Raw genomic sequence first — 20,208 nt, forward strand, 5'->3', positions numbered from 1 at the left:
ACCCAATCAAAAAGTGGGAAAAAGACCTAAACAGATATTTCTCCAAAGAAGACCACAAATGGCTAACAAACACATGAAAAGATGCTCAATGTTGCTCATTTTTAGAGAAATGCAAATAAAAACCATAATGAGATATCACCGCACAACCGGTCAGAATGGCCATCATCAAAAAATCTACAAACAATAAAAGCTGGAGAGGGTGTGGAGAAAAGGGAACGCTCTTGCTCTGTTGGTGGGAATGTAAATTGATACAGCCACTATGGAAGACACTATGGAGATTCCTTAAAAAACTAGGAATAAAACCACCATATGACCCAGCAATTCTACTCCTAGGCATATACCCTAGGAAACCAAAATGGAAAAAGACACATGTATCCCATTGTTCACTGCAGCATTATTTACAATAGCTAGAACATGGAAGCAACCTAGATGCCCATTGACAGATGACTGGATAAAAAAGTTGCGGTACATATACACAGATGGAATATTACTCAGCATTTGAGTCAGTTCTGATGAGGCGGATGAACCTAGAACCTATTATACTGAGTGAAGTGAGTCAGGGAGAGAAAGATAAATATTGTATTCTAATGCACATATACAGAATCTAAAAAATTGGTACTGAAGAATTTATTTACAGGGCATTAATGGAGAAACAGACATAGAGAATAGATTCATGGACATGGGGAGAGGGGAGGAGAGGGTAAGATGTATGAAAACAGAAATGTGGAAGCTTACATTACCATATGTAAAATAGATAGCCAAGGGGAATTTGCTGTATGGCTCAGGAAACTCAAACGGGGCTCTGTATGAACTTAGAGGGTTGGGATGAGGAGGGAGATGGGAGGGAGGTTCAAACGAGAAGGGATATATGTATAACTATGGCTGATTCATGTTGAGGTTTGACAGAAAACAACAAAATTCTGTAAAGCAATTATCCTTCAATAAAAAAAGAAAAAGATAAAAAGTGAGAGAGAAATGTTTACATTCTATGTTTTGATATATGTGTATTTTACTAGTTTAAACATCACTTTCTCTAAGAAGTCCTCTTGATAACATTTCTGATTTTCCGTTAAATGTTCTTCCATGTCAAAATGCTACTTTATCATACTGATTATAACTCTAATTAGTATTTACTTTCCCCTAGAAAATAAACTTCATTAAGGCGGAAACTTAGTCCATCATTTCCCTGGCTATATTCACTAGTACGCTGATAAAAATACTGTGATATAAGCACATAATAAATACATTTTGAATATGCCCATCAACAGAATGGGACAAAAATAGTGTAGTTATACAATGGAATACCATTAAGAGAATGAACAAATTCTAACTATATCCAATAATACATATGAAGTTCCAAACATATTCTTGAGTAAAAGCAGCCAGACATAATGGACCTATAGTAAAAGACTCCAGGTATATAAAGTTCAACAAGAAAACTTACTTACATTGTTAGAAGTTCAGATAACATATACTTTTGGATAGGGGAAGAGTGTAGTTCACATGAAGGATAAACAAGGGTAGTTTCTGGAGTATTATAATGTTCTATTTCTTGACCTGATAGGTAGTTACATGAATATGTGTACTCTGTGATAATTTACTGAGCTGTAAACTCATGAACTGTGTACTTTTCAGCAAGTTTTATAGTTTAGTAAATATATTTTCATAACTACTTAATAAACAGAGAAGTAATAATAACAGGAATTTAAAAAGAAAAAGCAAACTGATAAAGTTGTATCAACTGGGAACAATTGTTATGAGGCAATGAAACAACCAGTAAGGAAAAAAAGTTTCGTAATATAGTAGTGTTATTGCTTCATTAAAATCCTAAGGGCACTTTAATATGTATAAACAAAAAAAAATACATAAAAGAAAATTTAATGTATCTGAAATTGAATGAAAAATATAATACTAATCCAATGATTTTAATTATGATATGACCCCTCCCACTCCCACCCCCACACATACACATACAAGTAACTAGTACTTTGAGAATATTATTCCTTTCCTTTCCTTCTGGCTTTTATTTTTTCTTGCTTATCATAGTAGCCTTGTATTGCCTTTCTCTGGATTTTGTTTTTACATGACAGGAACTTCTGTCTTTAAGCCACTATGATTTGGGGACTTTATGTTAACAGTTGAAACCAATCATAACAAAGTCATCTTGGGAGAAGGACTTACCTAAGTATCTTTTCTCACTTATTTTTTCAGATCTGCCTGCCTATTAACTCTTTAGTATTCGCTTTATAGAGGCAGACCCCCCAATGTGGGAGGGCCTGTGGTTGAAATAGTAACTGTGACTGACCGGATTGCTAACCCTTCCTAATACAGAAGTTAAGCCTTATCAAGGCCACTTACCCAGCGAGATGTAAGTTTCATTGACCAATTGATCTTTTTATCAGTAACAAAGCTAACATTTTCATCACATGGTTTTTAAAGTAGCAAACATATATAACATTTAAAAATTGTTTTAATTATAATACATAAGGAAATCTATATTTAGAAGTACTTAAATATGCACAGTTGAAAAACATCTTCTCACAGCAAAAAAGCTAATACAAAATAAATCCAACAAAGATTTTTCTTTTGTACTGTGATAGGACAATAAATATTAAAAAAGAAAAAAAAAAAAACCTTTACCTTAATTTATCATAAACCAAGCATAAAGAAAGAAAATTAAAACTATACTATATCTGATTTAGGGAACATAGGAAGACAGAAGCAATCGTCATATGTTAGATTATGTGCTATATATATATTTTGTGATTTAACACTGAATGTCAGTAATGATTAGAATAAAATGTCAAGAATGTATAGAACAATTAAACATATCAATTGTTGTAAAAGGAATAAAAAACTCTGTCAAAAGATCTACAGCCAAAACAAGAGGCCAAGCTAATACGGTTATATTATTGGTGAGTTCTAGTTTACTCTTAAGAACAGTTAATTCTTATGTAAATTACACTAGAGTTAAAGAAAACAGGACAGTAAAGGAATTTAACAAGTCTAACTGCAAACCTGGGAAGACAGCCCCTAAATAAAAACATATAGCAATTTTTTATTTAATATAGAATGCAGAAAGCCCAGATAAAATGCTACAGTTAAAGGTAAATAGGGTATTTTTGAATTTATAAAATAAAAACTTATTAAGAACAATGTTTTAAGAAAAATTATAGAAAATTTATAATACCTTTGTTGAAGATGACTTTTTGCATAGCAATGAAACTCCAGAATTCAGAAAAGAGAGGAAAGATAGTATAGATACCACAGTATTTTAAAACTGCTTTATAGAAAAAGTTACCATAGACTAAATTCAAACAGAAATGGCAAATGGGGAAAAAACATATCACATACGTCCAAAGAGAGGGTAATATATAATAAATGAGAGTACATCTATACCATAGAATACTAAATGCAGGTGGTATAGATAATGTGGTAGATATATTGGCTTAAGAATACTTACAATATGTTTCTGAGTTATAAAATATGAATAATTATAATATGAATAGTAAAAGTTAAAAAAATTCTCTATGCATGTCCTTACAAACAAAATAAAAATGTCAGAAAGGCTATACAAATGTTAGAAGTAGTTACAACAGGGCAGCAGGAGAAACAGTTGTTATTAGTTTTATTTGAGACACCACTATTATTGCCGAATGACTGCATTTGTATATGTTATTTTTGTTATTTTAGAACATGTTTTCTCAAATTTTATATTTATCAGCCAGAATTTTTGAAATGCTAATCATTTATCTATACTAAAAATATACATTAATTATAAACATATTCCTATTTTTATCTATTTATATATAACATATAAATCTTATATAAATATAATTTATATTACAAATATCATATATATTTATATATTATTTTAATATTATAATTATATATATTTATATATTCCTATATTTATATATATATATTGTATATAAATATATATATTTTAGATATAAACATATTCCTATATTATGTATGTATGTAAAACATACATATTCCTCAATTACAGATAGATGGAAATGTACAGAAATAATAAACTTTAGAGATTTTCTGCTGCATCAGAATCAGCAGGTATATTTAAACACAAATATATGAGATACAGAAAACACACAAAGAACAAGATGCAAAGGCCATCCTAAAAGTGACAGCTAAAGAAGATCTCAAGATACTAGTTACATATGAAGAAGAGTGGAAAACCAGTGCAGACTGGAGCAGGTCATAAAGCTCCAGAATAGACTTCTACAAAAAAACCAAAACAGCAACAACAAAAACACACACAAAAGAACTAATGAAGAACAGAGCAAAAAACTAAGCAAACAACAACAAAAGCCAGCTAATTCCAAAGAAAATGACAACTGAGGGGGGAAAAAGTAAAATAATAATGTTTATGACTTAGTTCAACCCTAAGTAGCACGCAAAAAACAGTACAAGCTGAGAATTCTGATTTAATCAAATGACAAAATTCTATGTGTTGATGTAGGGATAAAAATTGTACATGTTAATGTGTGTATATGGGGCAGGAGAATAAAGAGAGCTTGTCAATCACATCCCATGGTCGGGAATTCAACAGGAAATAGGTAAACTAAGAATCACAAAATCACAGGCATCCTTCTTAAAGATTTAAAACCAGAAGGATTTGATGAAATAATTGAAAAGTGTTATCACTGATTGGGGGTGGGGGGTCATGGTGTAATTACTGTTGTTTATGGTACGTATTATTAGTTGACTCTTTGAAAGTATCCATGTATAAATAAAAGTGAAGCTTCCAGTTCAATATAAAGATACCCAAAGTTGACCAAAAATGACAATGGTAGTGTAAATGACAGATAACTCTTCCACAAAGTAGATGAACACTTTAGAAGACATGTATTTAGTGATTTTTAAGAAAAGAAATGTAGATTACCTGGGGATAAGGGTAGAATTTTTAAACATAAAAGTTGTTTTTCTTTTTTTTTATGGTAAAGTAGTTTTCAAACTCTCTCATGGGATCATAACAGAGTGAACAACTCATCTTGGGACTAGTTTGCCAGAACTTTCATCATTTAGCATCTAAAGTCCTGTATCCCAGGAAATCCTTTGGTCCCAGGCATACCAGGATGCTTGATCACTCTAATTCTAACCAGTTTAAAGTGTTTTCTGATCTAAGTCTACTACTGCCAAGGCCTTTGTTTGTACTATATACTGAAAGAAATACTAAAAAGAAGTTTCATAAAGATGGAGTTGAAAGGTGGTAGAGTAATAGAAAAGGGAAATTTTTCAATTGTAAATGTCAAGAAAGGGAATATATAACTTACATGGCTTGCTGACATAAACTATACCTCAATAAAGGTTTTTTTTTTTTTTTTTTTTTTTGGTAAATAACAAACATTAAAGGGGAAGGAGGAGTGAAAAAAAAAAGTGATTATTTTTGGTTAACCTAAAGAAAGTTGGGCTTTGCTGATAGCTCAGTTGGTTAAGAATCCACCTGCAATGCAGGAGACCCCCAGGAAGATCTGCTGGAGAAGGGATAGGCTACCCACTCCAGTGTTCTTGGGCTTCCCTTGTAGCTCTGCTGGTAAAGAATCCACCTGCAATGTGGGAGATCTGGGTTCAATCCCTGGGTTGGGAAGATCCCCTGGAGAAGGGATAGGCTACCCATTCAAATATTCTGGCCTGGAGAATTCCATGGACAGTATAGTCCATGGGGTTGCAAAGAGTTGGACACAAGTAAGTGACTTTCACTAAAGAAAGTGAAAACCAAATGGAGTGTTTTCATCTTTCAAATATATAAGAACAAATAATACTGTTATCAAATCATTGTTAAGATCTGGTATAAGAGGGAAGAAAGATCTAGTCACAGAATAATGCATCAGCTTGATGGTTGCATGTTTTGAAATAACTAAGATATTAAAATTAATTATGAGGAACATAATTAAGAAATATAAGATAATGAATGAATTATTTTAGAAATAACTAAATGAAGAAAGCAATTTAGTATGAAATGATAATAAAATCAAAGCCATACTGACTAATAATATTACTAGAGAAGAAAAAAAAAAATATTACCAGAAGCAAATAACTCAGTTCCTACTTTTGCTCATCAATACCCTGTATTTGCTTCAGATATATATACAATTCAAACTCCTGCTAACAAACCAGAGGTGTACTATTAGGGTAACTTGGGTAAAATGTTTTGCTTTTGTTGAAGTATCTGAATTAAAAAAATAATCAGTCTTAGATTCACATATAAAAGAAACCCCCAGAACATTAGGTGGTCATGGCTAAGATAGGAAAAGAGAAATTACATAGGAAAACAAATTTAATTCAAGGAAATGAAACATTTTAAGAAGTTCACTTAAAAAAGTAAATAAAATAAAAATGTTCATTGTACCTTAAAGAACCCTGCTTCAGGGCCACACCTGTCATACACACTCCGGGATTTACCTATGGCCATGATAATACCTTGCATGTTCGGTGTCATCATGATCTGCCATAAGGGATTTAAAGTAAGAACTTTTGAATGGTTATCATAGAGAGAAAAAAAAAATCACAAAAACAAAATAATTCCTTTACATGCAAGTTGAAAGTTCTTTGTTTTTTACTATAAATCAAACACTGCACTTTTTTTGGGTAGCAAATGTGATCTGATATGCAGGTAAGTATCTCTCAAAATCTGCCATACAGGGCCACAGCTAGCTGGCATGGTGCCTTTGTGCGTAGTGCAAAAAGGCACCCCACCCCATCTGCACTGAAGAATTTTTCAGAAGGCAACACCTTCTTGACAATTTAGAAAAATGTGCTGCTCTGTAAGAGAACCATTTAGAAAAATCAATATTCTTTTTATTTAAAAACATGCTTCTTCTTTAAGGCTTGAGGAGCTCAGCATTAGCTAAATTCCAGCTCCACTCTGCCAGCAGGCCAGGTACCCCTGTTTGTACAACCATACAATCTAAACATCTAAGCAGCAGCCCTGTATCCATATGACTTATTTTTAAGAATTACAAGGCACATGCACTGCTAAACTATCACTCCAATGAATTAAAACACAAACACACACACAAAACACAAAACTCTGCCAATAGCATAAGCACTTGCACAAATGAGTGTTAAATAATTAATCACAATTCTATTTTATAAATGCCAGAAGGCTCACCCTAAAACAAGCACTAAGATGCTTGATCAACAAACTAACATTATAAAAATATTTCTAATACAACATGCCAGTTTCCATAATCTTCAAGTACCACCATCATAGAAATGGTTGAACAGAAAAATGTACTGCTGTTAAGTATTAAATATTTAAGTATTTCATTTTCACAATAGTTTATTTTGTATAATGGATTTGAGCATCTGCAGATTTTGGTATCTGCTGGGGTCAGGGAGGGTCCTGGAACCAATCCCCCCAGATACTGAGGAATGACTGTATTCTTAAGTGTTTATATTTTAAAATATCTGAAAAATGAAAATCTCAAGATACTATGAAGCTATAATATTGGAGCAATCAAGAGACTGCATCCATTACCTCTGATTCACTAAAACTACTGCCCACAGCATATTTTGGATCACACACAGATAGTTGCAATGTATCTAACTATCTGCTTCAGAAAATCCTTCTGATCAGTTCCTAACTCACAAATCTGTTTCTCGGTCTCTTTACGGCCCATGCTTTCTTACAGTGGCACAGTAATAGTAATGTCTTTATGACACCTCTGATTGTGGTGATTAACTCATGAAAGTGAAGTGACTCATACAAGAGTTTAATTATAATGTTGAAGTCAGTCTGAAAAAAAGTTACTTGGAAAAAAAACTTATATACATTCAGCTTTCATCCATGCCAGTAATAACTAACAAATGTTAGATTTCAGGATCTGTCTTCTCTGTTGTTACTATTCAGAAACAGCTTTACTGGCTTCTTTCAAATATGGAAAAGATGAAAATCGAAGAGTGTTAAGAAAAAAGTGGTAAAGGGGGGAAAAATCTGATGGGATCAAGACAATAGCAATTTTCATCTGGATTCCCAAGAACCGTATGACAGGAAGCAAAAGTGACTCCATAATGTTAGAAAACTAAGTAGATGAAAATTAACAGTGGAGTGATAAGAAGAGGTAAGATGAGGTGCCCAGTGTACAAAACACTGGTAGGTATTTAGCAATGCTGATGAATTATTCCGTTCAGTCGCACAGAGGTTGGGGAAAAAAACAAAACCAACCCCAGTCTGCTATGTTGCAGGCAGTCTCCTGCACTGCAGGCGAATTCTTTACTAACTGACCCTCCAGGGAAACCTATATATTTACTAATATACACCAAATCAGACTGTAGGATCTTCTGGCAGGAAATAGTGGGCAAAGTATAATAATTGATACTTCGAGCAAAACAGGAAAGGAAAATAAAAATTTTAAGTGCTCAAAAAATTTTTGCTATTTAATTAAACAAACTTAATTAAAACTTACCAACCTAAGAGTAAACAAATTCTGTGTGTGAACAAAGGAATTAACTCTTGCAATACAAAATTTTTCTTTTTGCCAAATTCGTAAGCTTTCTAGCTACATTTTCACTTGAAGTTCGAAGTATTTAATACTGTTAGCAATTGGTAAGGTAATTTCAGACTGTGGGTGGCAAAGCTGTATGTTGCACGGCCATAGACACAGTGTGAGGGTGCAGCATGCCCGAAGCACTTGCATTTAAACAGCAAAGAACAAGTGGCAGTTGTGCCAAGGGCTACAGTGAAGGTACCTCATCATCATAACCCCCCTCCTTTGACTCAACCATAAATGTCCCTACATGAGGAATCTCCACCTCTACAACTTGCTGGTTAGAAGGTGGCTGGCTTGTGGTATTTTCAGGTTTCTGCAGAAAAAAATCATCAGTGTGAACATTAGAAAAGAGAACAACGGAAGCACTCAGTTTCAGTGCATAGACTCTTGATCCTTTTAAAATACCTGTGTTTGTTTGGTACGAAATAAAACCATCTAAAGCTGAACATCAAAGCAAATGCATTAATTCAGTAATAACACAAGATCTCTAGCTTTTGCTTCGTATCTGAAATATTAAATTAAATTTAAATGTTGGTTTTTTTTTTTCCCCCTCACAGAGCACCTTGGATTCCAAATTTGTAGAAATAGAGTTAATACTGAAGTTGGATATCCTACTGCTGTTTTTATTGGTGAAAGGTTTATTTATTTTTAATTCTAATAATTCTATACAGCCTTTTTTGATATTTTCATCAAAATAAGACCTCCTCCGACCCCAGAATTTTTAAGTTTTCCTTCTGATGATTCTACCTTCTATCCTTTCTAATAACTAATTATATTGCCACTTAATATCCATAATCTATTGTGCCTAACTCACTAGCACCTGGTATATTTATATCATGAGTTCTCAATGAATTCTTGTTTTGGGAAATGCTCCTAGAAAGTGATATAAATTTTTAACAACTCAGATTTGCTTTTTTGTTAAATTCTATGAACTTCACTAAACCAATGGAGTGGAAACCAGTGTAAAGTCCAGAAAGTCCACTCAAAGACACTAATATGGTTCATTCAAAATACTGTTCAGATTTCACAAGGATCCTTTTTTACTGAATAGATGACTACCATATTCACGATTTATCTACAAACAAATTTCAAAAATACTTAAGGTGCTTGAAAGCAGATTGCTTAAGTAACTTCAAATTGCACCTTTAAAATTTTCCTAAGCAAAAATCAACTTAGTTTTGACACCAAATAAACAGAAAATTTTAATGAAAATGGAGTGGTCTTACTGCAGTTTAAAATATGGGTAAATTTTAAAATGTGAAGATTTTCTGACTTTTTCAAAGTATATATGCAGAAAAAGTTTAATTAAACAATAAAACAAGAACAGCAGCCAAGACTGGCTTATTTTTTAAAAAGAAATGCTATTTTTAACCATGACATTTTCAGGAAAGTTTTCTTTTGCTTTGTTTGAGTCTTTGACAGACGATAAAACCAACCTGCATGGTTGTCATGATCAGGAGAGAGTATTCAGCTAACCCAAAATCTGATAAATTAATTATTGTTCTATAAGTGATAGAAATTATAAACATTATACTATTATGCTTCTTGGAATTGCTTATATTTTAATAATCTTAACTCAATATACTAACACATAGTCTACAGAGGTAAGCTTGGTCCATGATATTTAATTAAATTAAGAGAGAAAAAAATAATTAAGAGAGAAAATATTGTCCTAGGTTTCGAGTCACAAGAGTGAAATATAAGCAGGTAAACTAGGAAATTTGTCTGGACTTTTGGTGAAAAATTTCTCACAAGCAAACCAATTCAAACCAATAATATATTAATAATAATAAATATAAATTTAAGAAAGTATCAACCAGGAAATGCACTCTTTAGAATACTGATCCTTACACAACAACATATTTCCTTTGAAAAAATTAACTGCACTTAGGAAAAATAAATGTTTTATAAACCTTTTCAGTTACCACAAAATAGTTTAAAACAGCATATTATTAATTATTTGGGTGAAAGTTGAAAAAAGGAAGCAGCTTTGGGCACACATTCTGTAGTATTTCTCATCAAGCTTAGATATCTTAAATTACCATAAAATTTTTCATATAAAGAATTTTAGGGTTCATTGAAGTAAAGTACAAGGATATTTAGGAGCTTCCCTAATGGCTCAGCAGTAAAGAATCTGACTGCAATGCAGGAGTCCCAGGAAACATGGGTTCAATCCCTAGATCAGGAAGATCACCTGGAGGAGGGCACAGCAATCCACTCCAGTATTCTTGCCTGGAGAATTCCATGGACAGGAGCCTGGTGGACTACAGTCCATAGGGTCGCAAAGAATTGGACACAACCGAAGAGACTGAGCACGCATGCCTAAGGATATCTTTTCCTATTATGGTCACATCCTCTATGAACACCTTAATAAAGGCTGAACTTAAAGGAGGTTAAAAATAAATTACTCAGTTAATAAGTTGCAAAAATAATTAGATCACAAAGATTTTAAGTAATTGCCTGATATCTATTAAATACCCAATTTGTTAAAAAAAAAAAAAAGTGGTCCCATAAAAGGGTGATTAGAAAGCTATATATTTTCAACCCCTTTGGATTCCTCAATATGCTCACAGGTTTTAACCTAATAACTCCACTATGGAAATCTAAAGAAATAACCAAAAATATAGAAGAAGTTTCATTTTTAGCAGTCTTTTTAAAATTACATAAAAGTAGAAATAATATATAAGAAGGGAATGAGTAAGTAAACAAGAATTTGATCACTCAATGAATTAGTATTAACCCATTAAACATTTCTTACAAAGAATCTGCATCAACGGGAAAGCTATTTAGTGACAGAAATAAAATATAAAATTGTATATACAGTAGTAAATCAACTACAAAAATAAATCACAAATCTGTATATAAAAATAAGAATGAAATAAAACATACTAATTTATTAAGTGATTAACTTTGGGTTGTGGAACTATGTATGATTCTTAGAGTTTACTTTTTTGAATTTTAAATTTTCTAAAATATTTCATTTAAAATTAGAGACTCTCTTCTAAAAAGCAAGCTGTCTAAACATCTGCAGAGTATCTCTTTATGGCTTCTGTGATTCTAAGCTTCTCAGGAAATTTTTCTTAACTAACGTCAAAACTTTATATACTGTACATTTGTGAAATGGTTAGGATTTAAGTAACAGAAGGAAATAAAGAGCTACTTAAGGTCTACACTATATGCTAGGCACTTAAAAAATGATCTTAATTCATCGTATTATCACCTCCATTTTATATTTTTAAAAAACTGAGGTTTAGAAAAATTAAGCAACTTACTCAAGTTTGCATAGATTGCAGGAAAAAAAAACTAATATTCGAAATCCAGGACTATTTAGTCCCCAAAGCTAAAGACTCTTTGCAATTTACTTCCTTTGCTGTTATGCAGTCACTAAGTCATGCCTGAGTCTTTGCGACCCCATGGACTGCAGCATGCCCAGGCTTTCTAGTCCTTCACTATCTTACCCAGTTTGCTCAGATTCATGTCTACCATGCCATCTCACCATATCATCCTCTGCTGCCCTTAGTTTCTAAGGCATGCCTTTAAATGAGAAAACCCAGTGATTTTAATGATCCTAAACAACTGGCCATGAGACCAAGAAACACTGGTCATACTCATGATCAACATACTCTTAGACATGGTGCAGGATTTATACAGACAATGGGACCAACTATTGGTTTACTCCAGAAGATAAGCCAAATTGAAAAATATTTATGCTAGCTAATCTATTTTCTCAATGCCATCCTTTTTCAACTAAAGGTGAAGCCACAGGCTGGTACCTTATAAGATAATAACCATATAAATAAACTAACTTTAAATGCTAATTTCTACAAATTTAAACTGTACCTGATTAGCCAAACTAAAAAAAAAAAAAACAACCATGATTCTACATTAAGCTAAGTAATGTTTCCACCTTTTTGATATCAGTTAAAAGGATGAAACTTATCAACCATAATGTAGGCACTAACAAATAAAAGTCCTAACTAGCAAATGCCTTAGCAAAATACGTTTTTTATATCAGACAAAATTATTTCTCCCTCGTATTTACTCCTGTGCTTTTTCTTCCTTCCAAAGGTGTCCTCTTCTATCATTCACCCAGATCTACTCAAAGAAGCATTTTTCAGGAAGTGCTTTAGAATGAGCAGTTCCTCAAGTTTTTTATAGTCTCTAGGGTATTTGCAGAATTTGGAATAATAATAAAAATCTATATTAATACATTGTTTTTTATGGTAAAAAGATATGTAATCAAACTTTTTCAAAAAGGAAACTAAATTAAAAAATAATTTATCAGTATCACTTTGTTCAGCAAAATATAATTAAAAGACTATTCTATTAATTGAATATTTTGGTTAATATGGCCTTATAATATTAAAGACCACACTGTAATTAGAGGGTTACTGTTGAGATTAAGTTCAGTAAGTAGAAATTATGTGTTGAAATGTCCTCTTTTCTTTATTTCTCTGGGTGGGCATCTTCAAATCCTAAAATTAGCTACTGTGAAACCTATATTAGAGCTGTTTGTGCTCACTAATATAATAAAAAATATATACCTATAGCAACTGAATGGTCTTATAGTATGAAATCCTCGAAACATCTCTTAGAATATCATATTTACTGAAACATAATACAATACTAATATGTTCAACTTACTGTTATTAAAAGACACAGCTAAATACTTGAAAATTACACTAAAGGAGGTTAATAATGACAATTTGACATAAGGTACTTGAACTATGCATAAACTGTTTTATAATATCATATTTATCCTGTTAATATTACTCGAACCTAGACTATCTAGAATTTTGTTAAACACAGTCCATGGAGAAATGAAAACTATACCCTACATTCCCAACTATCCTAACGTAAGACTAAATACGGAAGGCAGGGTGGGAAGGAGGTAGAGGGGAAAGAAAAATAATGTTAAACTCCGTACTTCCCTTTTGAAGTTCCAAATCAAATGACCAGTTTGGCCTATGATTATAATTTTTCAGGATTATAATTTAACAGGAAGATAAAAACTGTTTTTTTCAAAAGAAGCATTTAAAAAGTTATAGCTGAGGAAATTACAACCTGGCAGTTAGGTGACACCTACAACCACTCATCATGTTCACGGCAGAGTCATCCCTTGGCCAGGTCTCTCCTGACTCCCAGACAGGTCACTCTCCTTACACAGCTAAGAAACCTCGTGAACATGGATGGGTATGCTCAGAGAGCTAAAAGAAAAATTCTTACCGACTGCAAAACTGTTTCAGGACTTTTATCTTCATGCTCATGTGATGCCTTGGTAATTATTCGAATGGTTTCTTCTTTCAAGTGCTTTGAGAAATCACTTCTTGATGGCTGCTCTAGATATTCTGGTTCTCCTGCTTGTGCTTCATGAGAAAAGAATCAGTTGTATATCTAATATAAATCAGTGAGTCTAGACTAAGATGAATTTCTCATTTACTTCTCATTTGAAGTTATACATTAATTTTACTTTATTTACCAAAAGAAAAGAATCAAATCTCAGATAAGTCAAATAATTACTGAAGAAAGAACTCATTATAGTTTATGCTAAGAAATTTATTGTAAGTTTTTGTTGTTGTTGTTAGGACAAGTATCAAAATCTCACTTTGGGTCATCAGAGCACCGGGTTGAGCTCCCTGTGTTACGCGACAGCTTCCTAGCTATCTATTTTACACATGGTAATATATGTTTCAGTGCTACTCTCTCAATTCATCTCACCTTCCTTCCCTGCTGGTCCACTAGCCTGTGTGGGATGGGGATCGGGGTTGGGGGTGGGAGGGAGGTTCAAGAGGGAAGGGAAGTGTGTATACTTATGGCTGATTCACGCTGTTGTACAGCAGAAACCAACACAACATTGTAAAGCAATTATCTTCCAGTTAAAAATAAATTAGAAAATAAAACTGTGAAACCTTAGAAAAAACAAATCTCACTTTAGAAAATCACTAGCATTCTACCAAAGAACAAGGGAGCAGGGGGCTGTACAACAATCCTGGTCTGAGTTTCCACAGAGAGCACAGTAGCTGTTTTTCTGGCCAGAGTATTCTTTTTCATACTTACCTAACAAAATCCTAACCATGAATGAACCCAGCCTTCTATCTTTTCTGAACCTGCTCCTGATAGTTCCAGGACCAATATAAACTCAAGAGTTCAAATACTACTTCTGGGAAGAATTCCTAAAATTATGTCTACTGTCTATGTTCTGAGTTCTAAATCCACAGATGCAACAATGTACTCTGAATGTCCACTGGATATTTAACAGACGAGCCCAATATTTATCCTTATACAACCTATGAGGCTTTATATAATTGGGCCTCTGCCTGTCTCTCCATCACCTTGTGTCCTTTGCTCAAAAAGAAACACATACTAGCCTTTTTTCAGTTTATCCAATACATCAGAGAAGAGGCTAACTGTCCAACTTCTGGATCTTTCCTCATTTTCTTCCCTTTGACTGTTTGGTCAACCTCTCACTCCTCCACCTAATACTTCTATATATCCTTTTGCTTAAATGCTGTTTCCGCATGGAAGTATTGCTGATGACTCTGCTTCTAGGGGAGGGCTGCTCAGCCTCAGCACTACTGACATTTTAGGTCAGATGATTCTACGGTGTGGAGGGCTTTCCTGTGTACCCAGGCATCTATCTACCCACTAAATACTAGTAGTACTGACCCCCTCTCTCAGTGGTGACAACCAGAAATGTCTCCAGTATTGTCAAATGCCCTCTGAAGGTCAAAACCACTCCCAGACAAGAATTACTGCTCTACAGTAACTTATACTTTCATTTTAATAGCACTTTCCTAAAATTATAGCTTCATTACTGTTATTTGTTTCAAGCCTACATTCCCTGCTATACTGTAAGAATCTCAAGAGCAGGGGTGTTATCTCCCTTTTGTATTCCTATTTCTTCCACACCAAGCATATAATAAGCACACAATAATTTAATGAAACAAATGAATTAATAAGCTAATGAAAGGGTAAAAGGAATAAGAATGTACTCTAAAATATTGCACAGTGTTACTGGGATAGGTTGAGTTCCTGCTCGACCAACTGGTGGGAAACAACAGGACTACTGTCATCCTTTCCAATATCTGATTAATTTAAAACCTTTCTCAAAGTGAAATATTATTAAAAAAGAAATACTATAATTAAACATAGATGCATGAGTATTCATTCATCCACTGAATTTTAATTAAGTGTCTATGTACCAGGCACTAGGCTAGGCACTGGGACTCAGTGTTAACAAAGTGGCCAGTCCCTGATCCCATGAAATTTATAGTTAACTATGGAAAAAGTTATTAACCAAAGAATTACATGTATGAATTGTGACATCATCATAATACATTATAGGAATAAAATGGGGCAAGGGTAACTTAAGATTATGGGGTATGAGATAAACTAACGTTTCAGTTGAAACATAATGAATTAGGTGGAAGAACGTATAGCCCATGAAGTGAACATGAATTCAATCTGAAGGGCTTCTAGTGTGGTCGAACTATAGACTATAGTATAAGAGGGGAGAAATGGCAAGAGATGATGCAGACAGGGATAAAACGGGGGCCTTTGAGTCATGAAAGTTTTAACGGCAAAAGGAAGTGGATAAACATTCTAAATACAATGAAAACACGCTGAGTTTAAAGAAAATTATTCTGACTACATTGTAAAGAAAAGATTAGAGAATAAAGTAAAACCAGAAGTCAGTAAAAGTACTAAAACAGCAACATAAGCTCTTTATCTTGCTTAGAGAGCAATATTAGCAAGAAATGACTGTGCTTTTGGATAACAGAGACAGTGAGAAAGTGAGAATTTGTTAGATTCAAGATACATTTTAGACATAATGGTTTGGAGACTGACGTGCAGATGTCTTATATTTTGGATATGAGTCATTAGGATAATGGAAGTAAAATATACTCTGGCAAGGAAAACTAAAGGAAGAAATGATTACCATGTTTATGACAGGAAAAGAAGTCCAAAAGAAGTTAAATGTCTCATTTCTAGACTTCCTAAGAACTGCAATGTTCTTTCAGTGTGCCTGTATGATACATAAAGTTAAGAAAATCTCAACCACTACAACTCCAGTTTAGCAGAGCTTCTGCTTCCTGAAGGTTTCATGATTAAGTGGCTTAAGTCAGCTATTTTAGGCCTTAACAGAGACAAACTTCTTGTTGCTAAAGCTTACATTACTTGTGTTTTCCCCCTCTGTCTCTTCTCATTGTAACAGATAAAACATCAATGCTTGACAGTAGGATGTGAGCTTAATGCAATGTGGGTCAAGAAATCCATCTGCTAGGACACTGGGCTAAGCCAGGGAAACCTGGACAATGTAGGTAAATAAAGCTCTTAAGAGCAAAAGTAATTTTATCTGATCAACACAGTCAAATATATGTAGGTCCTGAGGGTTAAGGTTTCCTTCCTTATAGGGATTTGAGTCCAAAAACCTTATGTGATGCTGAATGATTCTGCCTAAATGTCATACAAAACTATTTCCTCTAGACTTTTCTCTGTGCAAATATCTTCCACGGAACTTGTATGAGTGGTGCTGTAATCACAGTAGGTGAACCTACAAGGATTCAAGTTCTGGGAGTTTGGAAACAAAAATCCAAACTTCATTCCCAACATGTTTGATGAGCATGTGCCATTTTCAGTACTATGTTAGGTATTAATAATGTTAAGAAAAAATGACATAAGATTTACTCACTTTAAGGAACTCTCAACAAAATCAGAGAAATGTATACTGCATTACAATACAAAGTGCTAACTGCTGTAATAGACTTATGCACAAGGTCCTAGAGAAGCACCATGGACCCATACACACACTTGGAAAGATGTTGCATGCTAAGAAAAACTTCCTAGGAGAAATGCCAACTGAGCTAAGTCTTGATGGATTTGTAGAGAAGATTATCTTGGAGATGAGAAAGATGATTCCAGGCAAAAGGAATAGCATAAGCAAAGGCACTGTAAGGACAGATAAAAGATTAATAAATTCCTTGCTATTAATGAGCCTTTATAACGGTAAGCAAGACAAAATATAACTTTGGTACAGAGAATAGATTAGGACTAGAATAGTGGGAAAAAGACAATAGTTGCTACAGGCGTAATTAGGAACATTCATAAAGATCTGGGGCTATTAGAGAAGTCTTAAAAGTGGACAAAGTTTCAAGAATAGTGAGGACAAGAGGACATTTTTCAAATGAGGGATACTTCATGAGCAAAACCATAATGACAGGAAAAGACCCTACAAGCCAGAGTGATAGGGAACAACCTGGTTTAGATGAAACGTGCTTATAGTGGCCTTGGAAGAATTACAAGGGATTCAGATTTAATAGAGGGAAAATAAAAAAGAAAAGAGGTTTTAACTTTATTTTGTCAAACCAGAAGAGTAAAAGATATGTTCACTAGAACAAACAAAATAACCAGAGGAGGAAAATAAAAAGCTCATTCCACTACCCAGAGAAAAATACTTAAAGAGCACTGCTTCAAAGAACAGCAGTCCATTTTCCTTATAGAAATGCATTTAAACTCAGTAATTCCCCCAAAGCAGTCTATAAAAAGCCATGCTAGGCTGGCTGGCTAGAATATCAGAGAAACTTTTAAAGGCTTCAGATTCCTAGGTAGCACCACAAACAGAATTCTCAGGAATGTGGGAGGTAGAGGCTTAGGAACCAAGTTAAACCTACAATTTATCTAAGAAAAAGTTATAACAGCACCACATATTTTTGACTTTCTTTCCTAAGGTAGAGTTATTTGGGCTAACCTTTTAAAATGGCTGCACTCCCATACACTGAAGATCACCTCTGCTGCTCCTGCTGCTGCTAAGTCACGTCAGTCTTGTCCGACTCTGTGTGACGCCACAGACAGTACCCAACAGGCTCCTCTGTCCCTGGGATTCTCCAGACAAGAATACTACAGAGTTGCCGTTTCCTTCTCCAATGCATGAAAGTGAAAAGTGAAAGTGAAGTCGCTCAATCATGTCCGACTCTTAGCGACCTCATGGACTGCAGACTACCATGCTCCTCCATCCATGGGATTCTCCAGGCAAGAGTACTGGAGTGGGTTGCCACTGCGTTCTCTGGAAGATCACCTCTAGGAAACTCATTATTGTGATTTCAAAAGGGAATGAAATCAAATCAGAAAACATTTAAGGGGCATCTATCATGTGTCATGTATTATACTACATTCTGGAGACTTAAATAAAAACATGACTTGGTCCCTGCTTTAAAGGGACTTAAAATACTGAGGCTACTGAAAATATCCTGAAAATACTGAGAATATTGTCCACTCTACCAGATCATATCAACTTATTTTTGACTTGTAGACCATTTTTACTTCATTTTTCTACCCTTATTTTTTGGTTTCAGTTTCTTTTTTGCTTTTAAAATCTGAGTATACTATATAGATATATTGTAAGGACTTCAAATAGTTTCTGAGTAAGATATGAGTAGCACAAGCAAAATAATAATTCAAGCAAAGTTCTCTCTTCCTCAGAATACAGTTTTATTCATATAGTCTACAGCCATGATGCTTAATCAGAGGTACACTCAGAATTATCTGAACATCTTTTAAAAAATATATACTCTGGACCCTTCCTCCATAGATTCTGACCCCAATAAGTCTCAGATGGTATGTCCTCAGAAACAGTCTCCCAGGTAATCCTGATGTATATACCAGTAGTAAACAACTGCTGGCTAAATCTCTAAACATAAGTGTTAAAGTAAATATTCTTTTGCAGATTAGAGAGGTAGTGTGATATGGACTGAAGAATACTTTCCTATCACTTATTTCTTAGTTTCAATAAGACAATGAATCATGCTGAACAAGTGATGCCTATGGATTTTTTTTGGTTATCTATTAGCAAAAGAGGAACAAATACTCATTTAATTAATGCTATATAAATTAATATTCTTATTTGGAATATCATTCTGAAGAAACTGGATTTTAATGGTTCTTAGGTTATAGCTTAATTGAAAAGATTTTCAGGGAGAGAAGAAAAATCACTCTGATGGATTTTATAAAGAAGATCTCCTTTTATTACTTCCACTAGTCACTCACAATCCTAATGTACACCTGAGAGATAAATACAGGTTCTCTATGATATTATGAAAGTATTATATCAAATTAAATTATTTGAAAACTGTAGGGAGAAATAGGAAAAAAAAAAAAAAAAAAACGGCATGGGCATTAAAGTAAAATTTCTATACTAATAAAAGGAGATAAGTAATTCCAATGAACAATATAACAGATTCTCTTATTCAACTGTGTATGTTAAATTGCCCTGCAGTGGAAGATAGATTTCTTAATGTGATATGTAAGATAAGATAGTGGTAGAAATCAATTTTTAATCAATAATCTCACACACATCCCAAATTTGTAGATTTACAATATTCTATTTCTATTAACTCAAAGTGCCTATTTCTAGCAATTCTATAGAGGACATACAGTTTTCTACTGAGGCAGTACTGTTATTGCCTTCTAACAACTCAGTCCTGAAGATAACTATCGTAACAGTTACATGTGGATTGACCTTTACCATCTCTTTATTTTTGTTATTCTGGCTCCTCTCAGCTGCATTTCTCATCGTTTTTTTTTTTTTTTTTAATACTAAAAACTTACAAAACAGGATATAAAGTGTGTAATAGGAAGTACTCATCAGAATAAAAAGGATATGGAGCATATAGATGTGGCCTTTTCATAGAGAGGGAAT

General features: G+C 33.6%; 1 protein-coding gene across 6 annotated transcripts in view; it reads right to left on the reverse strand.

Moving 5' to 3' along the window:
* Positions 1-20,208, reverse strand: part of USP25 (ubiquitin specific peptidase 25) — a 161,375-nt gene that overhangs the window by 30,164 nt on the left and 111,003 nt on the right. For 2 of the 6 annotated variants that reach the window (XM_005201158.5, XM_010800945.4), the window contains 3 exons: positions 13,740-13,879; positions 8,713-8,826; positions 6,371-6,466 (listed from right to left, as the gene is read on the reverse strand). In XM_005201158.5, the coding sequence (XP_005201215.1) occupies positions 6,371-6,466; positions 8,713-8,826; positions 13,740-13,879 (350 nt within the window). The remainder of the gene's footprint in view (positions 1-6,370; positions 6,467-8,712; positions 8,827-13,739; positions 13,880-20,208) is intronic. The other 4 variants (XM_005201159.5, XM_010800946.4, XM_002684646.7 and 1 more) reach the window with 2 other exon arrangements.

This window comes from Bos taurus, chromosome 1, assembly GCF_002263795.3.
Source record: "Bos taurus isolate L1 Dominette 01449 registration number 42190680 breed Hereford chromosome 1, ARS-UCD2.0, whole genome shotgun sequence".
Taxonomy (NCBI): domain Eukaryota; kingdom Metazoa; phylum Chordata; class Mammalia; order Artiodactyla; family Bovidae; genus Bos; species Bos taurus.